The sequence below is a fragment of the Manihot esculenta genome, chromosome 13 (assembly GCF_001659605.2).
Source record: "Manihot esculenta cultivar AM560-2 chromosome 13, M.esculenta_v8, whole genome shotgun sequence".
Lineage (NCBI taxonomy): Eukaryota > Viridiplantae > Streptophyta > Magnoliopsida > Malpighiales > Euphorbiaceae > Manihot > Manihot esculenta.
This window is the reverse complement of record NC_035173.2, coordinates 13027774-13047955: the sequence shown is the minus strand read 5'-3', so window position 1 is coordinate 13047955 and position 20182 is coordinate 13027774. Positions and strand designations below refer to the sequence as shown.

Genomic DNA, 20182 nt, shown 5'->3' with positions numbered 1-20182 from the left:
ACCATTCCATGTTGAAATCATCAACAATGATTAAGTCTAAATAATGACTAAAGAATACATACCTGTCAAATATTAAAGCCCTCAATGGCATTTTAGCAGTATCACGGGGTGAAGGTATCCTTTTGACAATTGCATTCAGAATGTCAGTTATACCTATTCCCTCCTATAGACAAATGAAAATACTAGAGAAGATTAATAACTATTAACCTTCCACATTGTGCACAAAAGTATCACGTAAATTGACATAGATAGAGCCAACCTTTGCAGAGCAGCGTATTGCATCCCTACAATCCAAACCAATTACCTACATCAAAAAGATGCATTCTTTTCTGTTAGTTTCTTAAACATCATTAGCCTAAAGGGAATATACTCAGTCAAACAAAGATTTTACACAACCGTAATTGGCTTTATCATTAAGTAACTTAAAGTACCAAACATCAATCAGAAATTCATGTTTTTCAATAAACTTGACTGCTTTGTTTTATCAGCCAGTATGTGTACGTGTGTACATGTCTTCACAAACATAATAAATACAGTGGCAAAGGATAAACCTAAATAATTCAAAATAGCTTCCAAATTACAGGGACCAATACTGATTACACACCAATTAAACAAATGAAGTTCGTCCATTTTGTGCACCAACCTCTTCAATCTCCTGGATAACACGATCTGGCTCAGCACCTGGAAGATCTATTTTGTTTAAAACCTGTGATAGATGAGAAAGTTCATTATTAGAGTTGTATTCATATAGAACTATGGTGGTGTAATTAATTTGAAAAGCTCATACATTCTCATATTACTTTCAGTTTGTGATTGTCCTACATTAATCAACTTCACAAACAAACCCTAAATTTGATATCCACTCCAACACAGTCAGCTATACCTACACTTTTTCATTTATGTAACCATTTGAATTTATAAGACACCTTGAGTGTTCTCAAATACAGTAAAACAGCATCATCCTATTCTCTTAGCCATATTATTGCCACACATCTGCCACATGGATGCCATGTGAGCATCACAAGTATACTATTGTTGACCCCATAAGCTTAAAAGAACTTAATTTCTTTGGAATAACAACGATTTAACTGATTTGCTATACGGTACCATTTGTTTATGCAGCAGTCTAACTTAACATTACAAGGCCAGATAACATGTGATAAGAAAAATAATAAAAAACATCTTCGAAGTGACAATATACTGAGCTAAAGATTTGAACTTCTCTACTCATTCACACACTAACACGAGACAAGAACACGAATCACTTACAGGGATGATTTCTAGGTTACTTTCCAAGGCCAAATAAACATTAGCCAACGTTTGTGCTTCCACTCCCTATAACAAAATAAAAGTCTACCGGTGATAACAGGCAATAAATAATTGTATTAGTAAATAAACCACAAAAGAAAATAAGGTTATACAATTATACTCAAGTTTTGAAATTAAATATACAGATTTTGAAGTAAAATTTAGTCTTAATAATAGTAAATAATAAGTGTATATACAAACTGTATAATTTATCATATGAAAAATAAATTTGCACACCAAACATTGAAATTAGAGTTTACTAGAGAAGCATCAACAATTAAAAGAGCATCATGACACCAACTATATAACTTATCACATGAAAATAAAATTGACATGTTAAAATTTGAAATTAGATTTCACCTGAGAAGCATCAACAACCAGTAGAGCACCCTCACAAGCAGCAAGAGAACGAGAAACCTGTAGACAAATGGCAGGGCAAGCAGTTAAGCCAAAGTCATAACAAGCAAACCTGTAAACTTATAATGTTTAACCTTTATATAATTTGACATTCATAGCCTAACCTAATACTATAATCTGCCCCTATGATTTCCTTATCACTATCTAACCTTTTCATTTTTAATAAAAATTCTCTCTTAAATTTCAAATGCTATCTAATTGTCCATGCTCCTAACATTTTCTTTCTACATCACAGAAATGCTACATGTAGATGTGTATGCTACATGTACATGTGTATGCACATGTTAGATGACCACCTTGTTAGCACACATCTAATCCATTTACAAACTTGGAGAAGGTCAACATCAGATTACTACACATTTGTTAGTGGTAATCTAGTTATTTGGAGAAGCAAAAAAAATGTGACAATGAGATCAAGTACTGAAACAGAATATAGAGGTATGGCACAGGGCATCTGTGAACTATTGTGATTGCAAAAGTTTATGGAAGAGTTGAAGTTGTCAGAAATAAATAGTCTATCCTTGCTCTGTGACACAATCCAGTTCAACATGATCAGACCAAAAATATAGAGACCAAACATATAGAGATTAACCAACACTTCATAAAGGAGAAAATAGTGGATGGCTCACTAACCATCTCTTGTGTGCCTTCAAAGGAGTAGTTGGCATATGTCTTTACTGAGGGATTGAGCAGTAAAGTATTGTATAATTGATTTGAAGTTAGGCATGTTTAATATCTATGAACCAACTTGAGGAAGAGTGTTGTAATCCCACAATTCTAGGAATCCCCCCCGACTATAAGAATACATGTTGAAATCCCATGATTCTAGGAATCTCATGATTATAGGAATGCAAACTTTTAGGGAATAATTGTATATATTTTTCTATTATAATTAGCTTCCTGTTGTATCTAGTTTCCTATTTTAGATTAGACTTTTGTAAATAAATAAAAGATTTATATATCTCTAAACTTATGAAAAATACAAAATTATTTTCTCCCAAAACACCAGTTTGTTCAACAAGTAGTCTATATAAATGCCTATTTAACTCAGGTACTTTGTTAAAGCTTATTATTGACAATTGAAGTTTTGTTTCATTCCCTTTGAGTGATCTTTGTGGTTCCACATCACAAGATCTTCGGGGTAATATAGAATCCGCTTAAGGATTTAATAAGTTAGGTAAATATTCGACTCATTTGCTGACCAGTAAAGTTAATTTTGGAGAAACTGTTTTCCTAAGTAGTATACTTGTCTTCCAAAGTGGAGGACGAACTTATGACATGGTGGAAGAACTTTGACACTTGTCACAATTGTCTTCCACCATCACATATATATAGTTGAGTTTAGGGAGAGTTTTAAGGAGTAGAAGCTCATTTGGTGGAAGACACAACCCCCAAACCTCTCTTCTCTCCCAACCCACATGCATAAGAAACCTCTAAAGCTTTCTTCATCTTCTTCCTCTCAAACCCCTAACTCTATTGTTGCAATCTTGTGTTGAGCGTTAACACAAGAGTTTCTTCACAACAACTATCAAGCTAAGGACTCCAAGTTTTTCCACCTCTGAGGTTTGGTCAATGAAGAGGGAAAGGAAGAGAGAGGATTCTCGGCCAAAGGGAGGTGTTCTTGCAAGTTCCTTTGCTCATGTGGACAAGCAGAAGTCGCATTTGATGATCTAAATTCCAATATAAAATAAAGGGTACTGCACTGCAAGAGGTATTTGATTCTAAACTAAAGCTCTAGGATAGAACTTCTTATTCTACCATTCTTCCTTGCCAATTGGATTGCCAAATGATAAACTAATTGATGACTGTTGGTGCTTGTGTTGATTATTGATGAATTTATCATAGAAACTAGCATTGAGCATGCAACCCATAGTTTAATTGGGTTAAAAGTTTTAAAAATCATGTTTTTGCCCCTTGCTTAAAATAGCTTCTGTTGTGCTTGTTGGCAAAGATATGCGAGTTTTCATTGATAATTTCAAAAGAGTTACTACACTCAAAATTATAGTAGTACCACCCTTAAGTTATGATTTAGAGGGTAAAATGTCAAGAGTTGTATCTAGATAGACTCTAGTTCATTATATAATCAACACAAAGAAAGAAAGAGAGAGAGAGCAAAATTTATAGATACATAGGTATAAAACACATAATTTACAATACTAAAGGAGAAGCAAAACTCCTACCATATTCACATACCTCATAAGAGAAGTCTACATGTCCAGGAGTGTCAATCAAATTCAGGCAATATGGTTCATCTTCATAAACATAACGCATCCTTGCTGCCTAGCACATTTGTCAAAAATAGATCAGTCACATTACCAAAAATAAAGGAAATATTAGAACATCCAAAAATCAATATTTGATAAGATTGTTTGAACAAACAGAGCATACATTAAAATGATCAATGTCCCTAGAGTTCATGTTTTACACAAAAATTAGACACCTCTAGTCAAGGATTAGGTGGCAATCATCTTCAAAGACAAGTATGAAGTATAAATATACAAATTTTAGTTAAGAGTAGTAATGTAAACGATCAACAAAATAAGAGCAGCTTACACTTATTATATAATTTACAGCTTGTAACTATGAATCCAAAAGCTCAAGATTTAAAATGAAAAGGGCTTGCTTAGAGTCATCTTAAGCTATCCCATTTTTTAATCAAAATGGATGTGGGACCCATATTCCCAACTCCACCACAAGTTTAGGCACGAGGGAAACTTAACAGAAATAAACTGAAGCTAAAGCAAGTGTCTGCATACCTAAAAGAAACTAATACTGAATTGCAAAAAGTTGGCAAAACAAAAAAACAGGACAAAACAACCGGTACTTGACAAGACAAACGGATATAACCAGGAGTCTAGGACTGGAAAACAATCAAAGCCAACTTAAGCTTTTTGAAAAACGATATCCTGCAAGCTAATCTTAGTCTAACTCAGATTAGCTGGCTCCATTAAAAGAACCTTCACAAACAAGTCTAAATAAGTTCTCTTTGAGAAAAATTTTTAGCTAAGTACAAGCATCCTCATTTAGTTCTAAATTTGAAAAATTAAAAAATATAAGGAAACAGTTCATCTTGCATATAATTGAAAACGCTAATAAATTATAATCAAGCATATTGACCAACTTATTAACGAGCTTAAGCAAGATGCTTGGGAACCTAAAAGAGCTGATGCTGAGACAATTTTTTTTCATAGAAAACAAATATCATTATGGAAAATGCAAGTTAAGAAATACGCAGAAAAAGATAACTGCACCACAAAATCTGCTGACAATATTAACCATCAACTGTACAAAATTACTGGACAAGTCACAAATCACTAAGGAATTATCTTCACTTTCCTAGTCAGAGTAAAACAAGAACAATTAACTAAAACAATCAGGATGAGGAAAAGAAATCAAGAAATGGGGAAATTTTACCAAACCTGCAATTTGATAGTGATGCCTCTTTCTCTTTCCAAATCCATGCTATCAAGAAACTGCTCCTTCATTTCTCGTTGCTGCACAGTCCCAGTCATTTGAAGCAATTTATCGGCCAATGTTGACTTCCCATGATCAATATGTGCTATGATGCAAAAATTTCTAATATTGGCAACAGGAACCTGCACAATACAACATAATGAAACCTCTCACTCCCAAATATTAATCTCCTATATCACATATTACAATGGAAGGGGAAACAAAGATAATGGCAATTGAAATCTACTCTGAGAGAGAGAGAGAGAGAGATTTCCTTGGAAAGACGATGCTGGCCAACTGCGGCAGTCAATTCGAAGTCGGAAACACTGGTGGACTGAGTTCCAGAAGTACGGCAGAGGAGGCGAAGCCTGGGGATGGCGGTTATGGAATTGGAGAGAGGATAAGTTGTTCTATAGTAAGGGAGAGAGTGTCTTGTTTGGTGAAATCGTGGAGTTGAAATGTGGTTTCTGGATAAGAGGAGCGTAGGAGAAGAGAGGTCCGTAGCCATTTGGCGGACTACTGGCGATGGTAATGGTTGTTTTCTGTTCAGCCGCGCATTTAAAGTTATCGTTGTGCCGTTGTTCTTCCAGGCGTCCACTTTTGGGCTACAGAATCAAGCCCAGGTGAGTCTTGTTGTAACAATTTTCTTTGCAAATGGGCCATGTCTCGTACAAGCGCAGCGTCCATTGTTGTATTCTTCTCGTATTTTTATTTTGACTGGCTTTTTTAGTTTAGGTATGTTGCTCATTTATTTAAGTCACTGTAATATTCGTGGTTTATTTTTTATACTTTTATAAGTTTTTTATACATTAAAATGTAATTATAATATATTATTTTCAAAATACAGCCTTGTCAAAGACTACGCACTTTGAGTGAAAATCTAATCAGGTTTTAATTTTTTTCATATAAACTTACCGGTTAATAATATATTATTATTTATATATATATATTTGAAATTTATTTTTCTAGCTATCTTTAAAAAGCATGTGGTTTCTCTTTCAAATATCATCCCTCCATTCAAGAAATGTATGATATATTTACCTAACTCAGTATGTCTTTTAACGGATCTTATATTGGTCTCAAGACATTAGTCTCAACACATTAGTCTCAAGACATTAGTCTCGAGACATTAGTTTTTAATTAGAAAAGTAAATATTTGAGTTTGAGTGATAACGGCTTCCTTCTTGATGATATTTTGCTTTTATAGTGTTTAATGGGTGAGACCCTCAATTTGAAAGGTGAAAGGTATGGCAGTGTCAATTACTATCTATATATTTATCTACTTTAAAAGCTCTCGGTATTACAATTATTACCGGTAAGTCGCAAAAAATCAACATTGGAATAAGAATCAATTGTAAAAGCAACTAAGTGAATACTTATTTGCTCTAAATCTAAAATGTGGTAATAATTTACATAACTATTTATATATTTTTTAACAATATCCGTTTATTATCATTGACTTTTCTTAGTGTTATTAGGTTTTTATGTTTAATCTTAAGATTTTTAGTTTTATTTTATTATTTGATATTTTTACTTAATTTTTATTATTTTTATAGATTAATATAAATCAAGCAACGAAGAAATCACTTTTAAATAAACCTGAAAAAGTTTAGAGAATTTAGCCTTGTGTTTTTATTTCTTACCCTTTATTTTTACCTGAAAGAAGAGAAACTTGAAAGAAATATTAAAGAATACGAGGTAGACCTGTGTTTCTATAATTTACTCCAATATTTTATTTTTTTCGCACATTTTACCTCGTGTTTTTACAAAAAAAAAAATATAATTTTTCAAGTTTATTTCTAGCGCTGCAGAATAAGAGTTGAATAGAATATAAATACATCATACAAATTAAGAAATCTTTTTACAAGGATCGCAAACGAAATCTTTTCACAAGAATTGCAAACAATTCAAGGAGAAAGATTTAGAAATCTAGAAGGAATGAATATGGATATATAGAGTTTTTTTTTCTTATTTTATTCTTTTAATTTATTGTTCAGAATTATTTTATAATAATTTTGAATAATTTTTCAATAAAATTTATTTTTTATTTATTGATTACGATGAACTAATTTCTTGATTTATTTTTTAAATCTAATTTTCATAATTTATTAATTATTAAAAAAATAAAATAATTGATAAAATAGGACATTATTGAATTTAGTATATGAAAAATATTTATTTTAAAAAGATTATTTTATTAATCAAATAAAATTTTAAGAACTATATTATATTTTATATATTAACTTTTTAAATTCAATTTAACCTATTGGTATAATTAATTTTAAAATTTTAACTTTATTAATTAAAAAATAAAATTTATGATATGAGTGTGATTTTCACATATATTTAAATTATTTTATTTTTATCATTTTTTTTGTGTTTTTAAGAGATCTAATAATATATTAAATATTCTTTATTTTTATTTATTTTTTTATTAATAAAAAAAATTAAATTTTATATTTTTTATAATCATTTCCTATAATTTTGCATTTTAATGGATCTACCAAAATTAATAGTATTAGTAACGGTATAGTACAAATAAATTACTGGCCAAAATATATAGTATATTTGTTAAGAAAAAAAATTTAGAATATACCTGTTATAAGCCGAAAACTTCAAGTTTTTTTTTTTTTTTGTGCGTCTAAACCTATTGAATTTGATATGTTAATTTACTAGCTATGAGAAAAGAGTCATCCCACTGGGGGAAGAAGAAAAAAAGAAAAGATAAAAAAACATTTACTCAAATAGGGGAAAAAAAATCCCATAGCACTATTTGACTTGCATCTAGAATATATATATATATATATATTGGAAAAATCCTTATCTAGATTCAATTTATGTAGATAAAAATCCACTTTTTTGAGTCTTAATCCACCGTAGACCGAGTCCAGATAAAAATTTGCCTCGTATATTTAGCATTGCAAAACTCATCACAAGAAAGACTTTCAAATAACAAGAAATCTTATAAGAAAATCATCTGAAGTTCTGCAGCTATGATCTATTCCACAACACCTTACTATCATAATAATATAAAGCAAGGGAAAAAAAGAAAAGGAAAAAACAACCACAGTAGCAGAATATGGGAAACCATATAAAAAAGTCTAGCAATTAAAAACAAACCAGAAAACCACAATTTATAATAATATCTTTAGTTTGAGGGTCAGTCGCTAAAATCTACACTTCCACTGCGAGAACTGCTGGCATTGCGACTATGTAATGACAGACCCCTCATATGGCCAGACACAGCAGAACCATCAACCTTCTTTTCCTGAAAGAATCTCTCTCTCTCCATGTGTTTTGCAGGGGGAGGTGGAATTGCAACTGCTGGAGGATTTGCATTAGGCTCGTTTGACTGATCCGATTGAAGTGGTCTTATAAGGGGACGGTTCAATCTCTCTCTCTCCCCTGGAATGGATGACCCAAGCATGCCAGTGGAGACGAGTTCGTCTGAGTCCTCATCTTCAGGCCTTGCACAAGCCTTTCCTTTTCGTAATCTGTTAATCATTGCAGTTTTAATCAAGAAAATTTTTAAAAAATAAGTAGAACCAAAGCTTAGAAATCAAGTGGCTCATAAGCAACTTTTCAGATCAGATAAACATATATATATATATAATGCAAACTCAGATGGAAAAAAAGCAGATGATCTCTTTCCAAATAAGAGCCTAATCTTAGCAAATACAACATGGGCATACCTTCGGAAAAGCTGCTCAGGCTCCTCCTCTTCACCCTCTGCTTCGTCAAGGCTAAAATGAGTTGCAGTTGTAGTAGTTCTATCTGAAACTGTAGACCTATCTGAAGGCATAGATCTACCAGAGATAAGGGCATCGTGTCGTGCGAGAACTCTCTGAAGCTGCTCATTTAACTCAATTGCACGAGAAACTACTTTTTCATCCCTGGACCAGAAGAAAGAGAAATTGAGAGATTGAATTTAAGTCGCAATGATCATCACCTATGTCTAGATTTATATATGGTATGGCTAGACAAATTTATGCAAAACCATGCAGAGAAGAAAAAAATGCCCAATTACATAACAATATTGTTAATGACTAGATCCAACAGATTGATTAGGTAACTTCCACCAGATCACTTCAGAAAGTTTGTTTTTCCTTCAATTTTATACCAAATTGTACCTAGATGATATATTCAGCACTAGAAAACCTGAGAATTTGGGGGAAATTTAGGTAAACAACACACATATATTTATATATAGAAAACAGGCACCAAGTCTCCCTACCAAAACACGAAACCAAATGATTGTACTCAAACCCATACAAATTAACAAAAGCCACTTCAATTGTAACTTTAATTTATTCAATTGTCTTGTTTGTCATTTTATACACATTTGAGTGCGAGAATGAGAACTATATATATCAGCAGAAATATGGGCACCAACAGTATGAAAATTGTACTATTATGATATACTTACCAACATGAGATCTGTAACCCATGAGCAGAGGAATCTGCAATCCTTAGTAGTCAAGCTTACAGAAATTTATGGGAAAGTTGAGAAGAGAGCTTGAGAATTGAGGGAAATCTCATGTTTTTTTTTAGTTTTGGCAATTTGGCTTGGAAAAATGAAGTGATAAGGCTGAAAAGAGAGTTTTCAAGTCTTCAATTATTCAAACATCACGTGAAGAAGGCTGTACCAAAAAGAAGACAACATTCTCTACAAATTCCTGTAGAGAAAAGAAAGTAACGGCCGTTACAGCCGTTAAGTTGCAGCATGTAACAGCCATTACAGCCGTTAAGTCGCAGCTTGTAACGGCCGTGACCGTTATGTAACAGCCGTAATGGCTGTTACTCTAACAAAATTTTATTACCGTTAAATAATGGCCTTAACGGCCACGACCTTCTCCAAAACCTATAAATAACGGCCGTTACGTATTTAAAACCATAGCACAGATATTATCAAGGTTTTCATGAGACTTGTACATGGAAAATATAGAGCAATAAACTCAAGTTCATAATAAGGAATATTTATCCCCTAAACAAAAAGTAGCTTACCGAGAAGTCATCACAAGATGCATCACTCGCTGCTTTTCGTAACGGCCGTTATTTAAAACCATAGCACAGATATTATCAAGGTTTTCATGAGACTTGTACATGGAAAATATAGAGCAATAAACTCAAGTTCATAATAAGGAATATTTATCCCGTAAACAAAAAGTAGCTTACCGAGAAGTCATCACAAGATGCATCACTCGCTGCTTTTGAAATGAACACTGTTCCACAAGATCAAGAGTGAACTCATCCTTTGCTCCCTAAGAAAGAAAAGGAAAAAATGGGATAAAAATGAGAGCTGCCAATTTATAGTTTCATTTATTCATTTCAGAAGCAATATGCAGTCAAGCAAAATGGATAAGATGTCAATAATTTCAAAACTTTATACTTGTCCTCATAATAAACATTCATTGAGGAAGTAAGCTGCAGAACCTCAGGGCACAAAAAAATTTTGCTAGAAAAAAGGGATGGATAAGTGTGAGGGGACATCGTAGTACAGAAGCAAGGTACATTTTGACAGTAACAACGATTGCATGCGAAAGACATTATATGCCGAGCCTTTAATGCAGTAAACTACATAATGCTTTCATGACCAGAGGATGGCATAAAACATTTGTAAGTACCAAAACAATCTCCAAGTTGTACTCATCATTCATCAAAAAATTTCAAGCCCACTAAGAAACTGAATATGAAAACCTTGAAGGAATTTCACTGCCAAAACTTCAGTGTGGCAACATTTACAAACAATTAGAAGAATATGTCTATCCAAGTAAATCCAAGGAAATATGCAGAAAAGAGAAAAGACAACGCTTTTGTGTACCTCAGGATTTTGAGAATCAACAGCATCAAGGACTTCTCTCAAAACTTCTAATGCATTGCTAGCCTTCTGAATAATACTGCACACAATTGCAGAAAACCCAGAATCAGTTGAAGGAAAAAAGTGCTAAATGCACATAATACTTCCTGGGAACTAAAATAACCACTGCTACAAACAAAATCTAGGTAGAAAGCATAGCTTGAGTTAGGCAACATACAGCACTTCATTACTCAAAGCATTAGCAGAAAATTTAAAGCAATAAAATTTCCAGGTATGACAAGGGAAAAAAAGGATGTGTTTCAATAAAGCATACAGACAAAAAGTAAAAATTAGCTAAATAAGAACAAAATGCAGGCAAAGTCTCTAGAGGAAACAAGGAACAACTTAGTAGGCTATGCACAGTAACATCTATACTATTTATAAGCCAGACGAGAAAGAGTTTCCACAAACCTTATTGTGAGACGAGATGCTTCCACACATTGGAGCATGAATTATGAAAATCAGACAAATATGCTTGTCAATGTCTAAAATTACAATTCAATAAATTTCCACAGCCAACAGGATGCATTTAGTTCGCTATTTTCTTTCATTTTATTTATGGAAAAAATTATACGTACATAACAAGAACACATATCCAAGAGGATAAATTTTCCTCAAAATAAGAAACACTCAAATTCACAACAATTATAAGAGTCCCAATAGCATCAAAGAAAATTAAAAATTAGTGCCTTCCAGATCAAGTTAAAAAGCACCAAAGGAAATTCCTGGAAAGCCTTGATGCACGCATGGAAAAGAGTTAAGAAAAAACTAATAGATTAAAAGCAAAACTTGGCCTCAAAAAACTCAAACATCTTTTCTATCTGCATGCTCCACAAAACTGCAAAGAAAGAATAATTCTAACACTCTGGACAGGGTGATAGAAAAAGGGATTAGGGAAAAAAGAGGGGGTTTCTTGGGCTAACCTTGGGAGATTGTTGGAGAAGAGGTGAGTATAAACAAGGGTAAAGCATCAAATATTGTGGTTTAAGTGAGGGAAGAGGAGGGAAGCATAAAAAACCCAACACTAAATATTTTGGTTTGCCTTTTTAGTCCCTATACATTTTGTTTTGTCCATTTAAGAATAAGGATATCTTTTTGTAAATTTAATATCTTAATTCTCTCCTTATCCTCCCTCACTTCCTTCATAACAATTGGAAGTTAAATATTTTACATCCCTTCCCCTTCCCTCCCTTTAATAAGTTGTGCCATCCCTTCCTCTCATCCTGTCCAAATACAATATAAAGGATTATAGCATCCATTCCTCTCTAACCCCCATATCCTCTTCATTTTTAAGCCAAGTCTCCAAAGTGTCTTCATGGATCCAATTCTCCTCTCCAAATGCCTCAAGCTACCACACTATTTAAAACAAAAGAATGATAATAAATGTGCTCAAAAAAAAAAAAAAAAAAACTAGAATTAAGATATTGCTTTTAGTATGGAAAGATAATGGGATTTTCCTTTACAAACTGATTTTCTTTGGTATAATATTAACTATGGCTTACAACAGAAATGGGTTAGATTAGATGCAATGGCCAGTGTTTATGTCAACCATGGAAATTTACATGTGAGGACCATGTACCCTCTTCTTTCTGCTTTAATTAAATTTGAGGCGGGGGGATGGAGCCTGTGTCTCTTTCTGGAAAGAAATGAAAAGGCTGGTACAAACAGAAGCCAGAAAAATTCCTCTCATCTAGTTTCCATCGTATCCACTTTGCATGATGCTCTTCTTTCAGTTCAATTACTGGTTTAGTTTCTTTCCAATTTTGTTCTGCTTTGGAGTTGAACTATATAACTAGTTAACACTATTGGAGATAACACCTGATGTAAAACAATTCATCTACTGTCATTGCTATGTGAACTTACCTCAAAAAAATTTTGCTTCTATTTTTTTCATACCCAGTGGCATTGTTTTGAATAGTGAATATAGAATGGACATCTAAACCTACATGGGTATTTATGTTTTCCATATATAGTTGAAACTTGAAAACAAAAATCAATATGGCAGAATGGACTTGTATCTTACATATGCATCCAAGTCCAAGAAGCATAGGCTCCAAATAATAATCACATTTCTTAGAAGAACATGAAGTTTAAAAACTCGAAATGGAAAGAACATTTAAGATGTGGATTACAAGATAACAACAGAAAACAATTATTTCTGGCAAGGATAATTATATCCAAAAGATTAAACTACACAACCACTAGGAAGTCATTTTGCATAATGCAACTTGGATAAGGATCAAAGAAAATAATTCATAAAGAGATACCTTGATTCAGGAACAACTTCAGGTTCTGCTTGCTGAGCAAACATTTCCTGTCTGGCGGCAGCAAGTTCCCCATTAAGTGTACTTTTTTTCTTTACTTGTGAAGTAGGATTATTAGTTTGTGTTGCATGAGGCCTTTGGGGAAACTGTACTCCTGCACTCTGAAAACATAGTTTATTTGAGGATTAAAAGTAACCAAAAATGGAGCAGTCAGTTATTTTACTATGAGCTAACAATAGCTACTGCTAAAAACACCTGACCTAGTGCATGTGATCCATACTAGCAGCAGAGGTTACATGAATGATAAAAGAAGTGGCTATGACAGATCTGTTCAGCAGCTTATATGAGACTTTAGACTTATAAGAAATAATGTTTCTGCTCAAAAAATTGTCTGTGGTAACCAAAACATACCTGATACACAAAATTGAGCATCTTATAAGAGGGAAGAAAAATTTAGTGACAGATTTGTGCAACTGGTATTATAGTTTCAACTTCCAAACAGATATTGGTGCTAGGGGTGTGCGGTTCTGGTTGTCAGATGGTTCCTTGCAGGAACCAGAACCAGAACTGAAAGTCAATTTTTTGAATTTTTTGGAATCAGAACTAGAACCAGAATCAAAATCAATATTCAGTACGGTTCCGGTACAGTTCCATGTGCTTTCAGTTCCGGTTCAGTTCTAGTATTGATTCTTATTTTGGTTCCAGTTTCGATATGGTTCCGATAATAAAATTTAAACTAGAACGAAACAATTAAATACTTCTAACATAGTATTAATATTATTTATATCAAATTAATAAGTCTCACATTCTAACTTCAAAACAGTATCATAGATCCACAATATCATATAATATTTTCATCTAAAATATATCAAGATACTAATAACCAAACATAATATAGTCTTCCTATTATAATTTTCAAACTCTTAAAAAAATAAAAATGAAAAGAACAAACTCATAGAGCTTCTAAAAACTTTGTTGCTTTGTTTCCACAATAAATAAACTCTAACTAAATGAGCTTTTATCATTCCTTGGATATGTTGCAAATTTATTTAGTTTCCTTTGTTTCTTATAGCATAACTATATAATTTTAGATGAAACTATGTAATTTAGCTAAATAGTATATTTTTCTAAAATAGTTATAATTATTTTAATTCAATTTGTTTTTAATTTTACCAAATTATATTTTATTAATATATATAATCTAGTTAACAATTACATACATATATGTATTATTTGATATATATATATATATACATGTATAGGGGTATTGATAACAATGACAAGTACATATACACACATATATATGTAACTCATTTTAATAATTTATATTTTTTAGTATGGAGATGATGTATAATATAATTTATTTAAATAGAATGAACTATAATTAACGAATTAAATTTATTGAATTATACCATTATAAACCTTTAATAATTGACTAGTGACTAAAACATAAATAGCTTTATGTTATTATTTTATATATATACATATAGCTACTAACAACAATTATAAGTACATGTACACACATAACCAAATAGCTACATAAATTTGGTTCGATACGGTTCGGTTCCTACACCATCAATCATTTTTCAATTTCGATTCAGTTTGGTAAGATTCTTCGGTTCAGTTTGGAACCCCCGGAACCATGCGCAGTCCTACTTGGGGCAACTAATAGTTAAATAAAAAGGGGAGAGAGAGAGAGAAAAGAAGTCTCCTTTCTTAAATAATTAGATGCATATGGAACAACCAAGTTCTTGATTTTCTGAAGAACCTCATCAATATTTTATGTTGTATGGATAAAGAAGCCAAAACTCCTCCATCATACATCAAAGTACAAATAATACTGGCATTACAAAAATATTAACCACTTTGAAAAAGTAAAGTGAGCTTTGCAAAAAAATACAAAGTCAAACTTCTTGAAGCAATAACCTACAAGATAAAAAAGTTTGAGATGAAATGTCATTAACCCCCTTACAAATCCACTATGGTGTACGCATCATCAATTCCCTAAACCCATTTGAAGATATTGCATAATAAATGACTTGCATCCAAGTAATCCACATTTACATTGTTTTGGCACGTTCCATATAAGCCCATTAATTGAGATTTGTTTATGCAATCATAATATTGAATTTAGGAATCATATTGATTTAATTTTTCATTGTAAAATTAAGAAGTTTAGATGTATATAATTTAGGAATGATATTATTATTCAGGAATTGTTATAGTGTAGACATAATCTATAAATAATTAATAGATAGCAAAATCACACGGCCAATGATACCCATTGATTTAGAGAGGATTTTTTGGAGATTGATTAGTTATCGTACCAATGCCTTATAATCAGTATATAAACACCTTTATTCAGAATAGAATATACAACAATTCTTACAAATCTTATTTATTACTGGAATATTTAAAGAGTTCCATTTATTTTGCTAGTTAGAGATGATTTTCTATTACTAGCTAGATTGGATCAGTTTTATATTACTAGTTAGATTGGATCAGTAATTTCTTATTTACAGTTTCCTAATCTTAGTACTGGTAGCAGTAGGACTGGTTATTATACTTCAAATACCTATGTTGTTATTTACACAGCTTCTAGCCCTTAACTGTGCCTGAAAATACAACTTCCCTTCAACCTCAGTCCTTCAGCTAACTACCAAAGACCACCCCCACATACAATCACAGCCCCTTATTTTCCTTATTAGTCATAACATTCCCAGCTTATTTAAATCATTCTTGTCCTGAAGTACGAACAATAGGAACACAATATTGCAGAAAAACTAGGGCCTCCATCTCCAGAAAGTGAACTTCAATATGCAACAGGAAAAAACCAGTGGAATCAAAATGTTGAATTGAATTTTTTTTTCCCCTTTGCACCAAGGAGATGAATTTCTTTCTTTGCCTTATTGCTATTTCCCATTCATCCTCTATGGAGTTTCACTTATCATTGGAATAGAATCCACCCTCCTTCCATTTCAGCTGAATATATGTTGCAAGGCCTTGCTTTTTAATTGCAAATACTTTTGGCAACTTCAAGAAATTTGTGGAAGAAAGCAACCCAATTTCAATGTTCTTGGGAAAGGATAGAATTCTAGATTTCAAGAAAGAAAAAATGGCAGGTGCTGTTAAGAGGAAACAAGAAAATAAAGGAAAAAGAAGGGAAGAAATTTTAAAGAAGGAAGAAAGAAGAATTAGAGGGAAGAAATAAGAAGAAAAAGAGAAAGAGAGAAAAGAGAAATTTCAAGAAAGAAGAACCTGGAATTTAGTGCCTGACATGCAATGAACCATTATTGCAACTCTCCTTAAGCAGATTTGTAACGTTGTCCAACCAAAATCCATTTCATTACCAACTGTTGTTGAGGAGGATTCTTGATTCCAGAGAATGGCAGAAACTGGAGAGAAACTAGATAGAAACTGAAAGTAGAGAGAGAAATAGAGAGAATAAGGGAGATTGAATAGATTCCTGATATTTTCACAATGTCCTTCTTTAGCTACAATAGTTGTTATTTATACAGCTAGCAGCCCTTCCTAAAGCTGTTCTCACTCCTCACCAATACAACTTCCCTTAACAACCTCAGTTCTTCAGCCAACTACCACAGACCACCCTCACATACAAGTACAGCGCCGTATTCTCCTTATTAGTCATAACAACAGTTAGACAAGCAACTTCTTAAAATGAGCCACGGTCTGACAGCAGCTTGCTTTCTTCATGCCTTAGAACTATATTCTATGTAAGCTAAAATTTAAAGATCACAAGCTGAATATATTCCTGCAAGATATAATTAGCTGAGATATATATCCCCTAAGAGGCACGAAGGAGCTATCAGGAATTTCAGTAAGCCAACTTTAAAGCTTGACTCGTACGAGAGTTACGTCTTACATGTGTCATAAAATTTACTATTCCAATTCTTGTTTTACTATTCACCTTCAGTAGGCAAGAGTTTCAAGGACCATTATTAATAGGATCATAAAGGAAACTTCTATTTTCCTATTTAAGGTACAATATACACATAAGAAGAATGTGGTAGAAATGACATCAAGGTTTTGGTAATACAAAAATGGATAGAACATGAATAATCACATCCTTCATAGGATGCATGTAGCATATAATGGAGATAAAATGAGAAAGAGTCATGAAGATGGCTTAGTCATGTCTAACATAAAGCTTCAAATTCCCCAGTATGGAAAATGATAAGTTAATAGAGAAAGAGTGAGAAGAGGAAGAGAAAAAGGAAAACCTAAGATGACATGGAGACAAATAATACTAAAGGATTTACAAATCTTAAATATTAGTGTAGATTTGACATCTAACAGAACTGAATGGTGACAAAGAATCCATATAGTCAACCGCAACTAGCATGGGGATTAAAAGCTTAGTTGTTGTTGTTATTGTTAAGTCACCATGACAGTAAATCAGTCTGAAAAACTCCTCTTGAAAAAAATCAAAAATATGAATATTCCAAGGGCATCTTTATACTATTTGCATACTACCATGAAGACTAACTAAAAATTGATACGAAAGTGAACTATTTATGGTAATGATCTAATCCTTATGAACTTAAATAATAATAATAGCAATAAAGATCGTTCTGATTTTTCTTCACTTTACCAAACTTAACAAGGATGCAATGAGCCATGAAGATCATAAGGTGATTTCATTTAGTTGGAACTAAGTGTTGGTTGAGCTTTTGTTTGACTTTGGAATTTTAGACTTATGAAATGAACAAGAATTATATAACCATTAACGAGGTACTCAGCTATGATTTCACATTCAAATGCAAGAACATAGGAAAGCAAAAGCATAACCAGTTTCCAATCTAGCCACCATATACAATAATTCAGGAAAACTTTAGATAAGTGTTATAGAAAGGTCAGACTACAAGGTTATACAGGTTTCATACATGAACCTACCACCAAATCATAATATGCAGAATAGTACTGAGGGAACTTTCCAGAAGCACCACCAAGTGATGTTTGTGTGGCATCTAGTAGAAGAAATATTCTCTCCCTTACAGGCAAATCTGTCTGTGAAAAGGAAGTTGGATTTACAAAATATAAAGGCGTTAAAATGAACCAAAACTTGCTGAATTTTATTTAGAAGAAAACTTCCACCTTTTTCTTTACTATCTTCACAAGAATAGGCAGAACACCGGTATCAATCACCTCTTTATGAACAGGTTCTCCAATATTGTTCATCAACATTTCTAACAACTGCAGAATTAGAAGGAATATATTAATTTGGCAGGAAGTCATAGACCATTGAAAAAACTAAAATAAAGATACAAATTTGAATGGACACTTAAAAAGAAATGGTAATACACACATTCAGTTGAATAACACTGATTGAAATACTAGATCAGGAGTTTAGCACCAAGGCACCAAGTAGATTTATCATACAAAGAAAGAGATCCACCCACCATCACTGAATATAGTTGAACATTTGGATTCTTACTCCCCAACCGTTTTTTAATAGCTTTAATAACATCTCTAGCTTGCCTGCAAATTAGAATCACAAAATCAATGTCATGGAAATGTTGAAGACCAAATTCAAATGCTTGTTTTGACTAACAAAGTTAAATTCATCAATGACAATAGACAATTACGGTTAGCACTAACTGTTGTTTGAACAAGTGCACTCCCTATATTCAACACAATCAAGGAACTACCTAGAATAACTAAAACATTAAAGCATCAACAGAGTACAGTGAATCAAATCGCTGAAGATTACATAATCTAAAATCTACTTGATTACAATTAAGGTAGCAATTTTACCTCCGATCAAGGGCCACTGATTCACATATTTCGATATTCTTAGTCCAATCCAGTTCAGGAAGTTTATCACTCGTTGCAGAATTAACGAGCTCAGCTGCCATCTGCCTCTTAATTTCAGACTTGAAAACACCAAAAGAACTATAAATCTCACCTCCTAATCCCTAAATCAGAGAAATTAAGATCTCAACATAAAATCACAAATCAATAAACGAGTAAAAAATTACAAAAACTCCAAATCTTGAACTTAGAAAGCCATATTTGCTAAAAAAATTGAAAGAGAGAATTAAATCGAGAAAAGAATACCTGTGAGAAGGATGAGGAACAGAGAAACGAATGTGGAGGAAGCTGAGAAGGCGCTGATGAACAGAGAAAAGCTTCAACATTTGAAGAAGAAAAGAGATGTAGTTGCTTTTGCTTTCTTTATGATATTTTCCAGGCTGTTAAATTTGGAAGTGTGAGATTGGTTCAAAGAGCCTGAGAGTGAGATTAAGCTTTGGTTTGGTATTCGGAGAGTAAAGAGTGAAGTTGTTTACTTGTTAAAATTGAACTGCGGCACCGGCACGAGGGCTGTCCCCAACAAAAGTTAAAAAAGCTTTTATATTAATAGCTCGAATCACGTTTTATGGAATCATTACCTGCCACGTGTATTACTACAAAATCACATTTCTTTTTAGAATGGTGAATAACTAATGCTTAATTATAGTATATTTTTATTGTTAAATAACTTAATAAAATATAATAAGTATTATTAAAATATTTATTTCTATTTTTATTATTTTTCACTTATATTTCTTTGTTAAATGTTAAATTCATAAATAAATATAATTAAAATAATAAATGTTATTTTTATTATATCTTTCTTTTATATTGCTTTGTTAAATATTAATTTCATGTTAATATTTTTTTCTTATATATTTTAACTGATACAAAATTAATTTGTGCATTTCTTTTGGTATTATAAAATTCAAAAAATAGGATTTATAATGATAAAAATAGAATTTATAGTGGTCGTGGAAGTTTAGATGAAAAGAAACGCGTTCCTCTCTTTTTATCTCTCTCCTTTTTATCCGTTAGTGACTTATAACCACATCTCTATTACAGTATTATA

The 20182-nt window shown here is 32.3% G+C and overlaps 2 protein-coding genes across 6 annotated transcripts in view; both read right to left on the bottom strand.

Moving 5' to 3' along the window:
* LOC110629831 (translation factor GUF1 homolog, chloroplastic) overlaps positions 1-5721 on the bottom strand; it is a 44013-nt gene extending 38292 nt beyond the window's left edge. For all 3 annotated transcript variants that reach the window (XM_021776982.2, XM_043949690.1, XM_021776983.2), the window contains exons 1-8: positions 5453-5721; positions 5145-5321; positions 3919-4005; positions 1669-1725; positions 1270-1335; positions 644-706; positions 260-304; positions 63-163 (exon numbers count right to left, since the gene is read on the bottom strand). In XM_021776982.2, coding sequence (XP_021632674.1) covers positions 63-163; positions 260-304; positions 644-706; positions 1270-1335; positions 1669-1725; positions 3919-4005; positions 5145-5321; positions 5453-5686 — 830 coding nt within the window. In that variant the 5' untranslated portion in view covers positions 5687-5721. The remainder of the gene's footprint in view (positions 1-62; positions 164-259; positions 305-643; positions 707-1269; positions 1336-1668; positions 1726-3918; positions 4006-5144; positions 5322-5452) is intronic.
* A 2527-nt stretch (positions 5722-8248) lies between these two features.
* LOC110630035 (TOM1-like protein 5) lies at positions 8249-19638 on the bottom strand. Of its 3 annotated transcripts, XM_021777337.2 has the most exons (10): positions 19378-19638; positions 19075-19235; positions 18720-18798; positions 18415-18513; positions 18214-18327; positions 13303-13460; positions 11000-11075; positions 10354-10439; positions 8871-9071; positions 8249-8672 (listed from the first exon to the last, which is right to left on the bottom strand). In XM_021777337.2, the coding sequence occupies exons 2-10, from the start codon at positions 19173-19175 to the stop codon at positions 8339-8341; spliced, it is 1248 nt and encodes a 415-aa protein (XP_021633029.1). In that variant the 5' UTR covers positions 19176-19235; positions 19378-19638; the 3' UTR covers positions 8249-8338. The 3 variants fall into 3 exon arrangements, with proteins under 3 accessions (XP_021633029.1, XP_021633030.1, XP_021633031.1); XM_021777338.2 differs by lacking the exon at positions 18214-18327; XM_021777339.2 differs by lacking the exons at positions 19075-19235; positions 19378-19638 and having other exon boundaries at positions 18626-18747.
* Positions 19639-20182: the final 544 nt, after the last annotated feature.

What these genes read in the sequence shown, in the direction of transcription:
- LOC110630035 (XM_021777337.2), bottom strand. Translation starts at nt 19,175, where the DNA reads ATGGCAGCTGAGCTCGTTAATTCTGCAACGAGTGATAAACTTCCTGAA. An exon ending in TGAAGATAGTAAAGAAAAAG is followed by an intron (nt 18,328 to 18,414) that starts GTGGAAGTTTTC and finishes TCCTTTTCACAG; the next exon opens with ACAGATTTGCCTGTAAGGGA. An exon ending in CATCTTGTGATGACTTCTCG is followed by an intron (nt 9,072 to 10,353) that starts GTAAGCTACTTT and finishes CTTCTGGTCCAG; the next exon opens with GGATGAAAAAGTAGTTTCTC.